Source organism: Centruroides sculpturatus, unplaced genomic scaffold, assembly GCF_000671375.1.
Source record: "Centruroides sculpturatus isolate CEXI.00-Female unplaced genomic scaffold, Cexi_2.0 scaffold8, whole genome shotgun sequence".
Lineage (NCBI taxonomy): Eukaryota > Metazoa > Arthropoda > Arachnida > Scorpiones > Buthidae > Centruroides > Centruroides sculpturatus.
Genome location: NW_019384535.1, coordinates 667419 through 687990, shown reverse-complemented (window position 1 = coordinate 687990; position 20572 = coordinate 667419). Strand labels below are relative to the sequence as shown.

At 31.0% G+C, this 20572-nt stretch overlaps 1 protein-coding gene across 1 annotated transcript; it reads right to left on the bottom strand.

The window, feature by feature from the left end:
• Positions 1 to 27: 27 nt before the first annotated feature.
• LOC111623192 (alkyldihydroxyacetonephosphate synthase, peroxisomal-like) lies at positions 28 to 19214 on the bottom strand. The gene is made up of 19 exons (XM_023365679.1): positions 18958 to 19214; positions 16485 to 16577; positions 10861 to 10951; positions 10432 to 10552; positions 6313 to 6387; positions 6177 to 6248; positions 6015 to 6094; positions 5864 to 5944; positions 2831 to 3010; positions 1960 to 2014; positions 1764 to 1891; positions 1636 to 1687; positions 1430 to 1569; positions 1301 to 1350; positions 1150 to 1219; positions 1019 to 1080; positions 760 to 949; positions 640 to 697; positions 28 to 489 (listed from the first exon to the last, which is right to left on the bottom strand). Exons 1-19 carry the CDS (start codon positions 19059 to 19061, stop codon positions 368 to 370), a joined length of 1824 nt encoding a protein of 607 aa, XP_023221447.1. The 5' UTR covers positions 19062 to 19214; the 3' UTR covers positions 28 to 367.
• Between the last annotated feature and the right edge of the window lie 1358 nt (positions 19215 to 20572).

Here is a 20572-nt window from a genome sequence, read left to right as displayed (position 1 = left end):
TTTTACACATTTGACATTTAGGAACAAAAAACAATTGTTAATGCACTGTAAAATGCTTCCCATTCTGACTAGATACACCTAATGAGTTATTTACATTTTTCACAGCATTACAAAATACTTTATAGATATGAAGTGGGTTCCATTTATAGGAAGACAATTCTGTTCATATCTGGGAATGTGATTGCATAAAACTTACCAGATTTTTTTTTATATGACTAAGATGCTTATTTACATTTGAATGGTTACTTTCTAGATGGAAGACAAAAATTAAATTTCATTAACAGAATGTTTGAAGGGAAAAAATATTCTTATGGAAAGTCGAGTTTGATTTCTTTTAAAAATTCGTAAAAAATATTTTATTTCTTTATCACAACAAATTTCCATTGGCAAAGATATTTTGAGGGTCTACATAATTTTTCACCGCTTTCATCATGCCCATTCCAATGTCTGAAACACTCTGTTTCATCCAACGTTTTCTCAGTTTACCCACTGTAAATATCATATTTTTCATTGTTTATTAATTTGTTTTTATGGCAAGTCCTCACTTAACCGTCAGTTTATAAAGAAAATTCAACAGTAATAAACAGTTAAGCAAGGACTTGCTTGTGTACACTGTTTTAAATGTAAAACACTACGTACCTCCATGATGATGCGAAATACTTCCTCCCGATGCTAAAATCTCATCTCTTGCTGCTGCCTAAATTTCGATTCAATTTTATTTCAAACAAAATAAAAAATAATTTGAAAAACAAATATTACCTCAATTTCTTCGTACACATGTACAGGATCAGAAATTCCTCTGTAGTTAAATGCAAAGTAGAAATAAATGCATGCACCGGCATCATATGTCTGAGTGACTCTACATGTGACCAGAGGACGAAAATTGATTTTGTGGTGCTCGACCTCTCTCTTAACTCTATCCTTTACATTTCGACATAAATCTAACACCCTGAAAGTATTATATAAATTATTTTTATGCAATTTACTTCGTTTGCATAAAACATCAAAGGTAAATCACCTGTCCCACGGAACAGATGTTTCAAATGATTCTGCAACTACACCATAATCCATTCCAAGATCCTAAATTTTCAGGATTTCTTAGATTATTATTCAGGATATCAATAAATAATGCACAAACAAATCACTTACCCTAATGTATGCAATTACAAATGTTAGCATGTAACCTCTCTTGCCATTTTCTTCACCTGCAGGCATTCCTCTAAATGGCAAAGTTGGTTTCATATGTTAAAACTTTACAAGAAACGCAATTTATTTGAAAGATTCTTGTCATTAAACTTACCCAAATTTACTCGCTATGACATATAATTTTTTCTCAAGAATATTAACATCCTATTTTTATAAATGTTTAGAAAACTGTAGTTTGTTTTAAAATTATACATATTATTTTGGATACAAAAATATCCCTTACTTCTTTGGTTCCCTCTAACAGCAATGTTGCAACACAGATTTTGCTAACATCAAATCCTTTGATGTGGGTCACGTAAAATTTCTTAAAATGGTCTAAAACACTGGTAAAGGAAGACGATGCTTCGGGTTTCAGAGCTTGTCCTGGACAAAAAATTTTTGTCATTTGTTAATAAGCTAATTTCATTACTTTTTTTATGATACACTTACCGAATATAAACTGCTCATTGTCCATTAACCTAACAGATGCTGGCTTCAGTTGCTAAAACAATAAATTACAAAACTCAAACTTAAAAAAAAGTGTAAAACATATTCCGGTATTTTGTAATTATTTTTACCTGTCGAGCTATCTCTCTCATAAACGAAACGCCGGGTTCAAAAGAAGGAAACACGATAGAACCGTATTTGGTACATTCTGGAATTGGGCGCACCTTTAGGACCACCTCCGTTACAACTCCAAGTGTCCCTGATTAAAACAAAACAAATTGTGCACACAGTTTTTATGGGTAATGTCGTTTTGATATCGAAACTTACCTTCTGAACCCAAAATAAAGTGATGGACATCCGGTCCGCTCGACATTCTTGGAACCTGATAAATGAAGTATTAGTATTTAAACTTTCAAGATAATGTAAAATTCTATATCAACTTTGACTGTCACTAAAACATGGAGAACACCACAAATATAAATAAACCAGTGGGTTTTGTCTATTTATTTATTTGTAAAATTGACTCCTGGAACCAGAGGTTGCCTTTGGTCATCCAGCTATTTGAAGTATTTATCTTACTCATTTATAATTTGTTACTTTCAAATATTTCATTTTCATATTGAAATATACTCTCTCATTTAAAGGGCTAATCTTATCAAAATATAGCCCGAAAAAACACTTTGTTATAAACAACAAATATGAAGAGAGAGAATTATTTTTAGTGCAAGCTGCAAATTGTATGCAACAGATGAAACTTAAAGAGTATAAAAATAAATGACATGTGGGGACACAAAAGAAATGAAAAAAGACCTGTCTTTGTGCTTTAAAACAATTTTAAATGCCAGAATCCAATAAATAGCATATATATTTCAAGGGAAAATCAAAAATGTATGGAAAAGTTTTTGTTGCCATATTGGTTTTTTAGATGCTCAGAATCATCAGTGTCTTCTATATTAGGAAAAAACAAGAACGTGATAAATTATGAATTTTGTTTCATAATGCATATGCAAACCCATTAGTTGATAACAAATTTCTTGTAAATTATTCCATTATAGGAGCTACATTTAACCTAAAATAACAACTGCTACTGCTACTAAATTTATGCTATAAATTATCATCAAAGTTTGTATTTGAGAGATCAGAAAAATATTTCATTAAATATCTTATTGCAAATTTATCGCACAATTTTAATGATTACCTGACAGTTTTTCTCTATCACGCCTTTGGGAGTGACAACTTTGACGTGAACCACCAAGTCCTCTATGTTTCCATAAATGTTCTTCTTCATTCCCGATGCCCTGGTGGCCACCCAGCCTCCGAGCGAACTGAACTCGTAGGAGTCGGGTTCGTGTCCCGTGCGTACTCCGAACTCCAACAGCTTGAGGGAAAAATAAACTTGTGTTACTTTTGCAGCAAAATTACTAGAATTAAATGTTACTAAAAATTACTTAAATATGAAATTCGATAATAAATGTACAATTGTTTGTTTTGTCAGATTAGTTTGCTGTCGTGTTATTTAACGTCGACGTAATAAACCCACCAAGAAGTTCTGAAGAATTATAAAGTTTTTAATAATAATGACCAAATTTTATGTATATATTCAATAATCTGATCGGTATAACCTTTATAAGAAAGATAATGTTTAAATTCTAAAAACTAACTAAATAAATAAATATAGGTAACCCCGTATTAACATGGTGCTTTTATAGCACGGATTCACTCTAACACAGTTCGAGAATTGGGTAAAACCCTCGTACAACATGAAATGTAATAAATTTTTACATACTTAAGTACTAATAGTTCACAAAAATTATTATTTTTGTGAACTATTAGTACTTAAGTATGTAAATTTTCTTTTCCTGCCTTCTGTTGATACATGTGGTCCTTCTCAAAACTTGTTTCAGTGTTGCCAGATCGTGACAATTCTGATTTTGGTGTTGCCAGATGTTTTTTTCTTATTCCATATTTGCTTTATTCTTCATAAGGTGCTTAGCACCATATAAGGAAATTTATAAAGATCTTTTAACTAAAAGCAAGCAATCTATAATAGCATATTTTTTGCAAAACGTAGAGCATGGATCTGAAGATAATGCAGAAAAATGCTCAGAGGATGAGGATAAGGATAACTTGCCAAAAAGAAAATGCCCTCGGTTAATTAATAGTGCTTAGTGATGACGAAGAAAACATTGTTTAATTTATATTAATATGTATCACTTAATTAATAAAGATATTTATCTTAATTATGGAAATATAATAGCATGTTTTTTAATTTTTGGAACCTAACCCCCCCTTTCCGTACTAGTTCTTTGTTTTGTATAACACGGATTTGCATAACACGGCAATTTTTGGAACATAACTCCTGTGTTATATGGGGTTACCTGTACATACATAAAAATCAATCTAATTTTAGAAGTTAATTAAACCCTTAACGCCCATTGACGAGATAACTCGTCTGTACAGAATGTTCTGTACAGAAACAAAAAAACCTGTGTTGTTAGATGTGGAAAATTAAATACTACATACTTACAAATTTCACAGCGTAACACTTTCAACTGCATACAGGCAAGTGTTATATGCTACATCTCACAGTAATGATGTAGTAAGTCTAATGAAACATCAAACACCTTCTATCACTGAGAAATGTTTATTGAACGAAACACTAGTGTTTTCAGCCTAACAGAATAGATGACCTATTATATTAGGCTGACAATGTTAGTGTTTTGTTCAATAAACATTTCTCAGTGATAGAAGGTGTTTGATGTTTCATTAAATGTTTAAAAAGGCTGAGTTTGATATTTAGATAGTAAGTCTATTTTGCACTATATCATTGTCACAGTAATTAAGTGAATATAATATATATTTTTTAAAATTATATCCGTTTTTTGAACAATTATATTTAGTTTATTATTTTGTTAAATTTTTTGCCAATAGATGGCATTATGTGTAAATCAGCAAATCTAATGTACTGAGAAATTGATTTACAGAAATTCATTAATTTTTTGGGGTGTGATGTTTGAAATTATGTAAGTTAGAAATGTATAAGCATAAATGCCAAGCTCCATAGCAATTGGTTGGACAGCCTAGGCGTGTATAGCAAACATACATTCTCATTTATACATATAGATAAACAAATTTTGTCATCTGTTTGGATGTAGTGTGGATTTTTTAGTAATTGTCTCGAAGGACTCCATAAATCATCATCAAAGCCAAAAAACTTGGTTTGAGATTCATTCCAAAATAGAAATAAGTAAAAAGTAGCACCTCTTAAATATACAGATACACGAAAATTAGATGTGAACAAAAGAACCCACACCCCTTGGTCATAGAAGAAAATGGAGAAAGGATATATCATTTTACTCGCTTCATTAATAATTACAGATATATTTATTATTAGATGGTGGTCTGACTGCCTGTCTATACTGTCAAATTATCAATACTTTACTCATAATTGTAAAATTAGCCTCATCACAGCCTGAAACATAATCTGGCAGTTCATTAGTATATCTAATACAATTGGGTTGATGTTTATGTTGAAATATGTAATAGTAGCAAAACTGGATTAAGTATAAAAACTCTGTTAAACAGAAAGTAAGAGAGAGAGATACAGATCACTGGGAAAGAAGTCTGAAAAGTTAGTAGATCAACTTAGCTATCGACCCACCACCTATCAAGCACCTGGTAATGCTTCTATATGCCCGAGCCTATAGAAGCATTACCAGGTGCTTGGTATTGCTTCTATAGCATTCTATAGAATGCTTCTACACATTCTAGTCGTCAAACTCAAGAATTGCCTGGAAAAAAGGAGAATTCCGTTGGAACCGCATTTCTGTCTCAATAGCGGCATCCAATGTTACAGAAGGAGAGGCAAATAACTTTTCAAACTCAGTGAGGTAGCACCACAACAAGTACATTACTTATTACTTGTTTGTGTTTCTAATGCCTAATGTTGTTCAGTTACATTGCTTATAATGTGATGTTTTCTATTATGATAGTGTTTTATTGTAAACCCTAAATAGGCTCTTTTTAACTTATTGATACAGTTTAATTGAAAATTATCAAGTCATAATAATATATATTTGAGACCTTCTAGCCCAAAAAGCATAATGCAACTTCAGAATTTACTGGACTATTTAGTTGTTAGAGTATAGACCACTGAGCTAATATAGCACTAGTTGAGGGAGTATTATTCATCATTTTGTTATAAGGGATCCAGGATCACAGTTTGACTTACTTTTCGTTCCAAATCTTGACCAATTATTCCCGCTTCGACGCAAGCTGTCAAATTCTCTTTGTCAACCCACAATATTCTATTCTTGAAGTAAAGAAAATGAAACATTAAACTATTACTACAAATTTTCAAAACTAGATTGTTTTAGAGTTACCATTTGTGATGTGTCTAACGAAATAATCATTCTGTGTTCTTCAGGCGGACATTCTAAACCACCAGACACACTAGTCCCACCTGAAAAATTTTGCTATAATGAAATCGTTCGAATGCCTATTATAATTAGTCAAGCTTTTAGATAATAGGAAAAGAAATAAACCTCCAAATGGAATGACAACCACGTTATGTTTTGTAGCAAGCTGCACTATCTTTGTCACGTCCAAGTGACATTCTATAAGAAATTTAATTGGTCAAATTATAAGTTTTGAAAAGAATTTATCAAAAATGCTACTTACTTGGCCAGATTACAATGTCTGGAATTCGTTCAAACCTTCCCATTCTCAACGTAAAAATCTCCCTCATTGTATGACCTACAAAATACATGAATATCAATTTCTAGAATGTTTATTTAGTTGTCAAGTTGATTCTTAAACTATATTTTTATAAAATTTAATTAAAACAAATTAGTAGAATTAAGTAACTAAAGTTACTTTTTTTTTTTTTTTGGCTCATTTTGTCCCATAGGCAACAAGAGGGCCTTTCCTTTTGGTTTCTATGCCAGACTAGAGTCAAGACATAGAAACCAAAAACTAAAATTAAATGTGTGTCAGTGTCAGTGTCTGTATTCAGGAATTTCCTAACAATATGGCATGTATTCAATATAGTGGCCTTCTGTAGTGTGATATATGTATTTCTATTCAATTGTAATGTTCTCAGGCTTTTGTGTAGTGTGTGTGGTATCACACCTGTACAGGAGAGAACGACAGGTACAATAAGCACCCTTTTCATCCTCCACAGATGCCTTATTTCCTGGGCGAGTTCTGTGTACTTGCTAATTTTTTCAGTGAATGTGTTTTGTACATTGTGAGTGTTTGGAATGGCTATGTCTATAATGTATATGATTTTATTGTATTTGTCAATGAGTGTGATGTCTGGTCTGTTGTGGTAAATTGTTTTATCTGTGATTACGGCTGTCATAGTACATTTTGTGCATGTTGTTTTCCAATACTGTCTGTGGAATGTATCTGTAGTATGGTTCGTGGAGGTCTAATAATTTGTTTCTTTGCAAGCTCTTGGTGTATTATATTTGCTACTTGATTATGTCTGTGTAAATAATCTGTGCACGCCAAGAGCTTGCACCCAGAAGTAATGTGTTGTATAGTTTCTGGCATGATGTGACATTTTCTGCATGTGTCATTTGTGAGTGTTGTATCTTTGAGTATGTGTTTTCTGTAGTTTTTAGTATTTATGACNTGTTGTATAGTTTCTGGCATGATGTGACATTTTCTGCATGTGTCATTTGTGAGTGTTGTATCTTTGAGTATGTGTTTTCTGTAGTTTTTAGTATTTATGACCTGATCCTGTATGGCAATCATGAATCCTTCCGTCTCCCCAAAGAGGCATCCCCAATCTAACCAGCTGTTTGATGCAGTTTTGTCAGCAAAATCCTGGGCCAGGTCATAAGGATGATGCCTACCATGGAGTGCCTTTTGAGCCCAAGATTGCTTGATGGTGTCTATGTTTTTTATATGTTGTGTCTTGTCTGTATGATGTGGGTGTAAGTTTAACAGTGTGTTATTTGAGTTTGCTAGAGTTACTGCTTTATGCAACTGTGATGTTTCTTGTTTTTTGTAGAAAACTTTTGAAGTGACTGTATTTGTTTGTAGTGAAGATTTAGCCTATGATATCAATCATGCCATGTCTGCCATCTTTACATGGAAGGGTTAATTAATCTTTCTGTGGCGGATTTAGGATGATGATGATTATGCATAATAAGTGTTGTTCTTGTTTTTCTTTGAAGTTGCTTGAGATCTGTGTGAGTCCAATGTATAACTCCAAAAGAATAGGTGAGTACTGGGATAACATATGTATTTATTGTTTTGACTGTGTGTTTTGCTTTTAACTGTGTTCTGAGGATAGTGTTTAACCTACTTTGGTATTCTTTAATTAATCTTTGCTTTATTTGTGTATGTTCTGTTAGTTTGGCCTGTTGGAATCATAAATACTTATTGAATCCATGGAAGAGGGCGAGTTCTACAACATCTCCATTTCCAAGTGCAAAATCTTCTTTCTTCAGGATTCCTTTTTCTATGTGAAATGTTTTGCATTTGTCTAAGCCAAACCATTTGTATGTCCTTGGTGTATGAATGTGTGATTTGTAGGAGGATGCATAAAGTTTTATGTCGTCCATGTACATGAGATGTGACAGCATAAACTGTGTTGTTTTTTCATGTCTGATATTGTAGCCATATTGTGTGTTTAACATTTTGGATAATGGGTTCAAGGCTAGGCAGAATCAGAGAGTCTCCTTGAAAAATTCCTCGCCTAATGAATATTTGGTTTGTTTGTATGGAAGTGTTACTAACCTTGAGATGCAGTGTTGTTGTCCAGTGCTGCATAGTGTTTTGAAAGAATGCAATGAGTGATGGATGTATTTTGTACATGTGTAGAATATGTAGCAGCCAACTGTGTGGAACACTGTCAAATGCTTTTCTGTAGTCTATATATGCCATGTGTATGTTTCTGTGTTGTTTGTGTGCTTGCCGTAGAATGACTGAATCTATGAGTAACTGTTCTTTGCAATCCCCTGTGATTTCTACCGCAACCTTTTTGTTGTTCCGTAAGAATGTCATGTTCTTCAACATGTTTGTATATTTTTGTTTGTGATACAGGATGTCAATAATTTGTAGAGTGTTAGAAGACATGTAATTGGTCTGTATTGTGCGGGGTCTGTGGTGTTGTTGTTTTTAGGTTTCATGTAGGTGAGGCCCTGAGTAAGAAATTTTGGCATGTCTTGTGGATTGATGATGATGTGTGTTAGATGTTTAGCTAGTTCCTGGTGCAGTGATGTAAGTTTTTTGTACCAGAATTATTATTATTATCAACCCTTCTCGATTATATTATAAGACAGGAGTGGGCAAGCAAGAGATCAGTGGGAGCTGAAATGTAGGTTTTGCAAAATGCATGGGAGCCGCAATTCTGTACTTTTTTATTCTGTACTGCAGTTCTGAAAATTTGACAATGGTAAAATCTTGAACTACATGTTTATGGAAAGTGGGATTTTTGGATATTAACGCCTACCTCGTTAGTATGCAAACTGGCTTTTGTCTTTAATAAATGGTAAAATAATATGTATATCAAAGAGTTGTTTTATGATTTGTCATCACTAAGGGATATACTTGTATACCTATTTTATATATTTATATGTATATATGTATATACTTATATACTGGGGTCACATAAAATTTTCTCAAATTAATGGGGTTACAAATGTAAAAAGTTCATGATGTCATGAAAGTCCAGAATTACCTGTCACTTGTCAAGACATTGAGCCCTACAGAAATGTGTTGTTTTGTCTGAAAGATATCCGTGATTTGAAGAGGAAGATGTTGAAAATAAATTTCTTCTATAATTTGAGGATTTTTAGGTATACTGTACAGGGTGATTCGAAAGCCACAGAAATTTTAAAAAATTAATAACTCACAAGCTATTTACAGTAAGATGATGCGGTTTTCACAGAAATGCTTAGAAAGAAGCGGGATTTTTTTAGGTTTAATAAAATTTCCATACCAAAATAGTTACATTTCTTTCCATAGATGGCCCTGTAGCATTTGTAAATTTGTTAAAATAAGTATAAAAAAATAAAAATGTTCTTAGTGTAAGCTCTGGTAACAACTACACAAAGTATGTAATCTTATCAAGTGCCATCTATGGCAAGAAATGTAACTATTTTGGTACTAAAATTTTTTTACACCTAAAAAAAATCCCACTTCTTTCTAAGTATTTCTGTGAAAACCACATCATCTTACTGTAAATAGTTTGTGAGTTATTAATTTTTTTTGAATTTCTGTGACTTTTGATTCATCCTGTATATTACAACAACATATAAGAGAATTCCTAAAGATTCTTTACTATTTAATTAAAAATAAAAGTAATTTCAGCTTTAAATTTACTATAAATGAAATAGAATTAGGCACATTATTATGAAACAAAAAGACAAGTTCCAAAAACTGTAACAAAATTATTAAATAAAATTATATACTGTGTGTTATAAGTAGGATATATTTACTTATAATATAAAATCTTCCAGTATAATTAATATAATTTAAAACATACTTTTTCATTACCTTATGCATTCTTTAATTAAAATGCATTATTGCAGGCATATAAAAACACTTAAATGCTGTATTAAATATCCCGAACAAATCTAAAAATAACAGATTCATTCTCCAAAATTGTGTGATATCTTAATGAAGACTATTGCATTTATAATTCTCTTTTAATTCTAAAATTATACTATCATCTGTATAAGAGTTTTTAAGAGTATTCTACATACTCTTAAATTCTAATAATTCTTCATACTTTCCTGCAGTGTAATAAAAATAATTTTAATAAAATACTTAAGAAAATAATACCATGAGCTCTGAACAATCTGTCTTGTGAATCTGTCGTAAAAGAAACATTCAATTCCTGTAATTCCTCCATGAATTCTTCATTAAGAATGGGAGCGGGAAGCAATGCTTCGGTCAACTCCGGCTGTAATATTATCAAATAAGAAATGCATACAATATATTTTGAGCAATTGTGTGTATAAAACAATTTTGATTTTCATATGTTAGAAGGACAGATTCATGTAAGGTGTGCTAGCTTAAACGAGAATCCTTGAACTAGTGCACCTCGTCTGTCACCCATTCTTCTTTGAAGTTAAGTCTTTCCTGCAAAGCAGTTATGTGCACATAGGCAGTCCTGTATCGGGAAGCATCTGCTAACTAGTAATTTGGGACATCAACGAAAACATCCTTCCAACATAAGAAAACCAAGTTACTATTTCCAAGAAAACTCACCTGAGCAGGAAAGTATACACTCATGTCTACCTGTAGTGTATCCTCAACCCATTTTTTAAAATTTGGCAAGTTTTTATTACCAATAGGATACCTAAAAAATAAGAACGTACTATATAATTCACTTTTAAAACTCTTAATCTTACAGATTACATTCACAATAATACCAAAGATACTTTAAAGGAAAGCAAATATAAGAATTCTAAACTACAAATATGTTTATTCCTCTATGGCAAACTTCCACAGATAATCTTTTATATAGAATGCAATTCAATCACACCAAAAACATGTCTTTTTGAAAACAGGAATGTGCACAAAATCAGTTAATATATTATTAATAAGTAATCTGATAGCCTTAGATGGAGAGCAAGACCAAATATCAACCAACAGAGATTCCCTTTAATTTCTTAAAATATCTTTGGTGTTAATCAACAAAGAAAAATAGAGGATAATCTTGAATTTAATATATTGTAGACAGTGTAATTCTCAACACTTGTTTATCCCTTTTTTCTTATGGAAAAAAGACATTTTCACAAAACACATTTTGATTTATTGTCTAAGAATGGTCCAGTCTACAAGTCAAAAGAAAAAGATTCAAATAAGAATTACAGAAAGAATTACAAAACAAACTTTAAACATCAAATAAAAGTTCCATAAAATACAATACAGTAGAGCATCGATTATCCGACCCCCGATTAACCGTCACATCGGTTAACCAACCGTCCTAGTCGGCAAATTTCAAATGTCCGCTAGTGATGTGGCGCTACAATATTTGGCTATGTCTTGGCTACTTTAATATAATTTTTGTTAAATTTTTGCGTGGTTTAGCTGGCAACACAGGCTCAACCATGAACGGGAAGCCAGTTTTTAAACGAGATTTAATTTTCTAATTATTAGTGGTTGTTTGTTTTGTGAGCAATAAAATAATTTAAAAATAATTTTTAATGATACAATAGTGACGATATTATTTTTAAAAATTTTTTGTTAGGCTTAACATCAATGAAAATTCAACGCAAAGTAGGTTAACGATATACTAATATACTAATTACATTTAACTAATTAATAGCGATATACTAATATACTATACTAATAATGTATTTTTTCATTATTTTCGGTTATCTGATTTTTTCAGTTATCTGATCAACCCGAGTTCCCAATTGAGTCGTATAATCGATGCTCTACTGTACATGCAAAACCACAATCCACGTCACATAAATCAATTTCTATGGTATCCAAATAAAAACATTAGAACGACAGTCATTCAAAAAGAAAAATATGTTTTAAATCTTCTGAAACCGTGTTGTCTTATTTATTTGATTCACTAACACAAAGTGTGTTAGTGAATCAAAGAAAAATATGGTTTCCATTTCTTTTTTTTAAACAAGTACTTTATAACAATTTTTTATCATTTGTCTTACAATTTCAAACCTCTACAATAATTCTTTTCTACTTATCAATTTACATTTTTAATACATGTTTTATATTCTTTACATAAAATATTTTCTATTTCCATTTCTTCAGAACTGTTAATTATTATTACTCATTCATTACACTTTCAAATAATTTTCCTTTATATGTATTTTTACCTTTCTAAAATGTTTAGTGGAATCATCACCAATATTAAAATTACTAATTATACACTGCAAGCAATTATAAACAATGGATAACTACCCATTGTCTATAACCGCAGATTTACACTCCTTAATACATTTTCCCAAGTTCTGTCTCGTGTCTTACCGATAATAAATCTTAATATTGCATGTATGTCAAAATTTTTCTATGACATTAGTCAGTTTAAACTTGTCAAACAATAATTTATAATTATTTATTGTTGGTAACTGAGATATACTTTTATTTACTTTTGATGGTAAAATTACATTAACTTGATTCTCCAGTTTTTTGTAAATTTCATCGTTTTGAAACCCCTTGAACATAAAACAGTAAAAAAAATAAAAATTCTGTGGATGTGTGTAATTTCGTTTAGTTTGCAGGACAGGATAAAGATTAAGATATGACACTTGGCATAGTAACTTGTATATAAGCAGGCATTGATACTGTTAAATTTTGGTGGTTAAAGATCAAAGGGTGGGGAGATAGAGAAGGTGATGTAACTTAATGAAAATTTTACTAATATTTATAATATTTTTAAATAACTCGTCTCTATCTCAAAATTAAGCCTTTTGCTTTTTTTTTATAATAATTAATAATATACAAGTTATTTTTTAATAAAATCTCCTAACAGATTATGCCATACATAATTTTTTTAAACCTTGTGCTAATTTGTTTTAGTGTTTCTTATATATAAGTATTTTTTGCCAGGAAAGTTATGCAACTGATTGTTGGGTAACTTTCCATTCTGTTTGTCCAATAAATTTAAATACTGCAATGTGCATCATACATAAATCTGGATGTATGTGCATTATTAAAAATTCTTATACAGGCAAGACAGGTGGGACTTCGAACAAATGTATTAAGGAGCATAAAGCCGCAATTGGTTAAATTATAAATAATGGATAACTTATCCACAAAGTAAAAGTAATAGTAAATGAATGATTCCATTAAAGTTTTAAAAAGAGGGAAAAATATGTAAAAAAAGTTAATTATTTCAACATGTTATTAGTAATAATTATAATTATTTCTGGAGAAATAAAAATTGAAAATACTTTAAGTGAAGAATGCAAATTGTTAAATAGAAAAAAATTTCTTTTAAAATATATACAATGGAACAGAAATAATCTATAAAAACAATAAAAAATCTTAAAAATTGTTGATTTGTTTTACTTCTCAACTGCCTTTCATCAGAGACAAAGAACTAAAGAAACTCAGAACAAAATATTTTTCTGTTCTGAATTTCCTTAGTTCTTTGTCTGTGATGAAAGGCAGTCGAGAAGTAAAACAAATCAACAATTTCTAAGGTTTAGTTTTTATTTTTATAAAAAAGAATTGTCATAGAGGTAGTTTGAAGTTTTAAGCTAAATTTATTATTTTCAAGTGACTGCTGTTCAAATGTTTTTTAGATACTCTAGAAGTGTATTTACATGACACAGATTGTATATTTATGTAATAAACACACAGTATACTAAACGATTAGCATAAATATCACATGCAAAACCAAAAATCCATTTCGTAGATCAAAAAAGTGAGCGAAAAACAAAAATTTTCAATTACCTTGAGAACCATTTTCATATTAAAACAACAGATTTGGAAACTGAATGAGAAATGGAACATTATAATTTAAATTATGAAAAGAATGTCGCCCAATTGGAAGTTGGCAGTCGTAGTTTCACTGGGAAGTAAAAATATTATCTCTAAACTCTAAAAATTTCTTTTTTCTATGTATCAGGAGAATAAATTTTTTACTCCTCGGACTACAAGGAAAACTTGTGTAGCAAGACCAGTTGAAAAACTTTTCCATCGGCCGATTTTGCTTTGAATGGATCAAGCCATTTTGGTCGACTTTGTGTTTAGAGTTAAACTTCATATAACGCCCTCCAAGCTGGTGACAATAATATGCTATCACCAGCTTAAAGGGTGTTATTTCTGTAACTGTTCTTTTAACCTAAAGATGGTTGCTCCAGGCACTTGAAAACATTCATTTTCTTTTCACTGTTTTGAACTACAAGCTTCGTGAGTTATATTTGCAGTTTTATATACTGTACATTTTACAGCACCTTTATTTGGTTTTTAAAGTTTGTTTTGTAATTCTTTTTGTAATTGTCATTTGAATCTTTTTCCTTTGATTTATAGACTGAGAAGAACCATTGTTTAGAGAAGAGTTGAAATGCATTTTGTGAAATAAAAGTTAAGGCATTGTCTCTTGGGGTCATGTTTTTCCAATAAAAAAAACTGGATAAAAAAGTGTTGAGAATTACACTGTCTATAATATATCAAATCTTTGGTATTGTCACAAAAACAATTTACAATTTAGATTATACTCTCTCACTGTATAATGCTTCTCATTCCAATCCAGTAGATATAAAAATGTCAAAATCGGCACAATCTCCTTGAAACTTATATCTTATCAAACTCTGCAGATATGCTCATTCACTAATTTGACATCATAAAGCATGCATTAGTCTAAGAAGGATACCTCAACAAGTTCATGTTTGTGTCAAAATCTTTTGCTTTCTTTCCCAATTCTCTACACTAAGGGGTTGTTTCTAGGAAAAATGTTCCAAAGAATCCATACATTTTCTTGGAAATATTTCTATAAAAATCACTAAAGTGTTTGCCTCTCAACCTTTTAATAACTTCATATTGCTACTTTCTAAAAACAGAGATCGCTACTACAGACATGAAATAACCAGTGTATCTCCCTAAGACAGCCAACTAACAGTGAGGTGGTATACTACATAGAGGCCACAACCAGAAATCCATCTGAAGGAACATGCCATATTGTTTCCAAAATGAATCAACTCGACCAAAAGTACTCAAGTTATAATTAAAGTTATTTATATCTTGAAAAGCTGTTTACTAACACCCATTTTCTCACTCTGTTGTCATTTTCTAATCCGTCAACTCTCCATAAGAGTAGGACTGCAATTATCGAAGCCCCAATTAACCATCACATTTTTAAACTTTCCTATTTATTCTAAAAACTGCTTTCTATTTAAATATTTAGCAAAGGTGGTCAAAAAATGAATGTTTACAACTGTTCTTCGCATTTACACTTGTAAAAAGTGAACACCTGTATATTAGTTTCAATGACAATTGCAATTTCTTTCATTGAACACTAAAACAAATCTTTTCCTTATTTAAAGCATTCAATCATACTTCAAGGTTTTTTTATGCAGGAAAATTATTAATTTATTTGAAAATTCCTTATTCAATTCCAAGTTTTCACAAAATTTTAACTGTTTTGTTTTCTGAGAAAAGCAAATTCTACAATTGCTAAAACTTATGCCAAAATATGATGCATTGTTTTTAATTAATATTTAAATTTTAAACTCAACAATAAAATATTTTTTAAGGAAATGCAATGCAATCTATAAGAGAACTTTTTTCTATATCCATCATGGGTTTAGCCAGGGCCACAACGAGTGACTGGGCGATGACAGACAATGTATCGAGTTGCTTGTCCAGATTTAATCTCAGACCCCAGAGTGGTAGGTTAATGCCTTAACTGCCACAGCAATCTGGCCAACTCTCACCAAAGATACCAACTCAGATTTGAACTGTTGAACTTTACTAATATCAACATAAAAATCAGCTGAATGAGTCAATGGTTTTGATTGTATCAGCATTTAAAACTTACAAAAATGTTCAGCAATTATTAAATTGAATTACTGTGTCAAAATGAACTGCTAACCTTAAAATAGTTTCCAAGGGTTACAAAGGTTACATGCTTAAATCTATGATCTAGATGCTATCTATTGCTGATAACTGGTAAATTTCATAAGAAATAAATATTATTTTACTGTTCTTCATGATTAAAAGACCTATGCAACTGTTTTTAATATAACCCTGTATATAATATAATATAACTGTTTTTAATATAATAAACCTCGTCAAGCAATATTTTTTGACTACTTATAAACAAAAATATCAAATAAATACTTTGCATTACGAAATTTCACAAAACTTATCAACATAAAATAAAAAAAATGTATTAAAAAAACAGATCATACCTGTTCCCAGAAAATCCAATAAGTTCTGTTTTCTTGTCCAAGAAAAATTTGGAATCTTTGTAGCCCCATCCATTCCATTTTAATAGCTCTTGCCTGTCATTTATGATTTAAAAAGTTTTATAAGTTATATATGAATATATACAATAAAATTTAGAGTACAAAGGTTGCATGTTATGTAAATCCATCCGGTCTCTATCTAATGATAGCTACTAGACAGTTTACTCCTTAACAAATAAATCTTATCGTACATTTTTTGATAATTTTAACTATAAAAAAATTATTACATTCATCGAAATAAAAATAAGCAAAAATTCCATATTAAAACATCATGACACATAAAAATAATGCTGAAAAATGATATTTTTTGGCAAAATTGAAAAACTTTATTGAAAAACAAAGACAAAATTTTGATGAAAATTATTTATAATAATTATAAACAACAAGAATATTATGTAATGAATTTTCTGCTTTTGNAATAATAATTTATAATATAATAAATAACGATATAAAATATAATAATTTATAATATAAAAGTTTAATAGGATTTTCTCAATTGTATAGTTTATAAAAAGTGTACAACAGATCCCCGTGTAATTTGTTCCTCTACAACGTGTTATACAGGTCAATATTCATAAAATGTTCTTACAACTTTTTGGCTGTTTTGTTGCTATGACACTCTCATAACAGGTGTTAGTATAATGTGAAACATATCTCCACATTAGAGATTCACTGTACTTGAAATGCTATTATAAAATGGAACCAGTCAAATTTAAATCAAATAATAAACACATATTTACATCAAATTTTTAAAAAATATAGTTTTCAATGTTTTAAGATAGTATATCAAATATATATATATATATTATATATTTGAGACTGCAGCTATTTTGTTTGTTTAAAAACAAACAAAACAGTATGGTCTCAAATTAAAACCTTGTGATGTCTAGATGCGTAGAAAACTAATAATTTCAATATATTTTAAGTCGGGTGAATTATTAATGATTTTTGATTAGTCATGTGGTCTATTATTAGCATCTTTTCCTCTATATCCAATTATTTGTATCTTAAATTAACTCTTAATGTAAACACTTTATAAAAGAATATAAAGCTTTCAAACATTTATAACATTTCTACTTAAAACTTTTCACATTAAAATTATTTTATGCTCATTAAAGTTTATGTAACTAATGAATAAAACATTAGAGGTTGCAAGTGTCCACCGGCACAGGTGGTCTATATTCTTGCGGTAACAAGGTGTTATGCATTGTTTAGTGCTTTAAATTTCTATTTTAAATTTAAGGTTATAAGTTATTACTTTCTTTGCTTTTAACAAGCGATTATCATCCGACGGACATCCAAATGGGTGTCGGCCCAAAAGAACCATAAAAAATTTTAGACTGCCATTAACAGAATTAATCAGAATAACGTCTTTATGACCGCATCGAGTTCAACCAATATTTGCATTTGTATTGAGCTTGTATGGCAACATTTTCAAATAAAACATTTATAAACAAAAAAATTAATTTATATAATTATAAAATTAAACTGGCAATGGTCAATTTCTCTAAACGCTTCCAAAACACGTCATAAAATAATATAACAGATTATAATACCATTTTTGACACACAGAAACATTGACTTAATTTTAAACATCTTTTGCCATAGACCAGTGGAACCCAAACTACAGACCTCCAGCTTATCTCATACATCATTATAAATGACAGAAATAGACCTACATTTTGTACATATGAAATATATAAAATATTTCCGGTTGGCCTACCTACAACTTATAAGCAAATCGGATCGAAAAGTTTGGGTACCAATCATGGGCATCCAACAAATGGCAAACGGTGATCTACACCCATCAGATCGGACATTGTAACAGAGGACCAGGGGATTCGGTCATTCAGAAGTTGGAACCTTATAATTAACTCCCCAAGGAGCGTCAAAACCTTCTATTTTCCACCTCACTTGATAGTATGGCAAATTACCCAACACAAGCCCAGTATTAGTGTAATCTTAAGTAATAATCATGACTGCAAAAAAATTGTAGCAAACACCCACAGCACCATCACCGTCGGCACTTACAAAAGCAGGCTTGGTAACATTCCGGAATTTGTAATGGCCTAACCGGGAGAAATCCAATTCGGCTGTACTGCAAAAATTAATTTGGATTTCTGCGAAAAGTGATTATTTGTATTACTTTGTTTTTTTAATTTTTAAGAATGATTTGCTACTATCTTAGACAATAGCTTCTTTATTTATGCATAAATCAAAGGATGGAAAAGCTGTACAAGTCGACTTGTACAGCTTTTCCACGCCTTCATGTTACGTTTGTAATACACTCTGAACGATGTGATAAGCGTACTTAACCAGTTATCACAGGAATGCAAGCGTAAGCTCATAAACACAATTAGAGTCAATTACAAACGCGGATAAAGTATAATTTTCGAGTTAACATGACGACGATTACCTTCTGATGGGTATGGAAGCATCCCGGTCTCCACCCTGCGATACCGGAATTTTCGATGCAGATAAATGCCTCTTAATGGTATCTACTCTCTCACTTGCTGCCATATTCGCTGCCAAGTTGTGGTGATAATTAAACAATACGCTTTCTTCTCAATTTACACCTAACAATATAAATTAATCGCTTACACTCCGAACTGCCGCCAAATGACACACAACCTTCCGATATCGATAGCGAAGATCTGTGACTCGCAGCGCCCTCTGACAAACCGGACGTCGTTAAACTATAATTGACACTAATCACAATTTTATTTATTACGTACTAAGCTCTGTGCACAGTATTGCATCGATTTTCCGGAGTAATTGGAAAAGGACAATTGCGATAATCGATCACACTTGATAGGGAAAGAGTAAAAATTAATACCTTAAATAAAATATAAATACAGTAGAGTCCCGAAAACTCGGCACTCGATAACCCGGCAGTCCTGATAACTCGGCCAAACCCTGGCAGGGAATCGAATTTTTATTTTTATTACGAATTTTTATTAGGATACTTTCAGATATGTACAAAACCTATGATTTATATTTTTAGAATTTGATTCATCTTAGTGGAAAAAATAAATACAGTAGAGCGTCGATTTTCCGAAAGTCAATCATCCGAAAGAATTCCAGTCGGCAAATTTAAATTGTCGCCAGTGCTGTGGCGCTTCAATCTTTGTCTGTCTTGGGCTATTCAAATATTTTACGTTTTTGATACTAAATTAACTTCTGAAGTATAATTTTTTTATTGTTTTTATATTTTTCAATATATTTATTTTGTTTGTACAAAATAAAAAAAATAATTTTTAACGATACAATAGTCTTCGTTAGGCTTAACATCGATGAAAATTCAACGCGAAGCGACACGCAACGGAGAAAAATTTCAACATCGGATACGTTAAACTATTTTTTCGTACATAAATCGGTTATCCAAAAATCAGTTATACGAACAACCCGAGTCCCCAGTTGATTCGGAAAATCGACGCTCTACTGTAATATTAACTCTATACATATATTATTGACAAATAATGAATCTAATTTGTCATTAATACACCCGAGTACAGTGTATATGAAAACAAGAATAATTTGATTTCTTTTTATTTTTGTGTTCTTATAAATGTGATCTTGTGTTGATGTACTGTACTTGAAACAAAAATATCAGGTTTGTCACTTAGTGCTTTACTAATATGAAATCATCCTCTTTAATTAGTATATTTCATTTTTACTTCCCGGCTGCCTTATATAACAAAGGAAAAGTATAGTGATCAGTGAAGACATGGTCTTTTAAGATTTTTACATTTTTTGATCTAGGGATCTTGAAACTTTGGAAGGAGGAGGATTTTTCTCTGTATATATGATGGATATTAGTATGTAAAGGGCACGATTTTGTTCATCTACTTTAAAGCTTAATAACTCCCGTTCCGTCTGTCGAAAATTTCCGAAATTTTTCAGGAGGTTTGTCTATTAGAGGGATCAATGCTGTTAAATTTTGGTAGTTAAAGGTCAATAGGATGGGGAGATAAAGGGGGTCATTTTTCATATCTCGAGTACGATCGAATTTGATGAAGATTTTACTCGTA

Bases quoted from the DNA above. Each gene is read 5' to 3' on its own strand.
- LOC111623192 (XM_023365679.1), bottom strand. From the start codon at position 19,061: ATGGCAGCAAGTGAGAGAGTAGATACCATTAAGAGGCATTTATCTGCA. The intron at 16,578-18,957 runs GTAATCGTCGTC...CATAAATGACAG, and splicing joins GCTTCCATACCCATCAGAAG to GCAAGAGCTATTAAAATGGA. The intron at 698-759 runs GTAATATTTGTT...ATCGAAATTTAG, and splicing joins ATGTGTACGAAGAAATTGAG to GCAGCAGCAAGAGATGAGAT.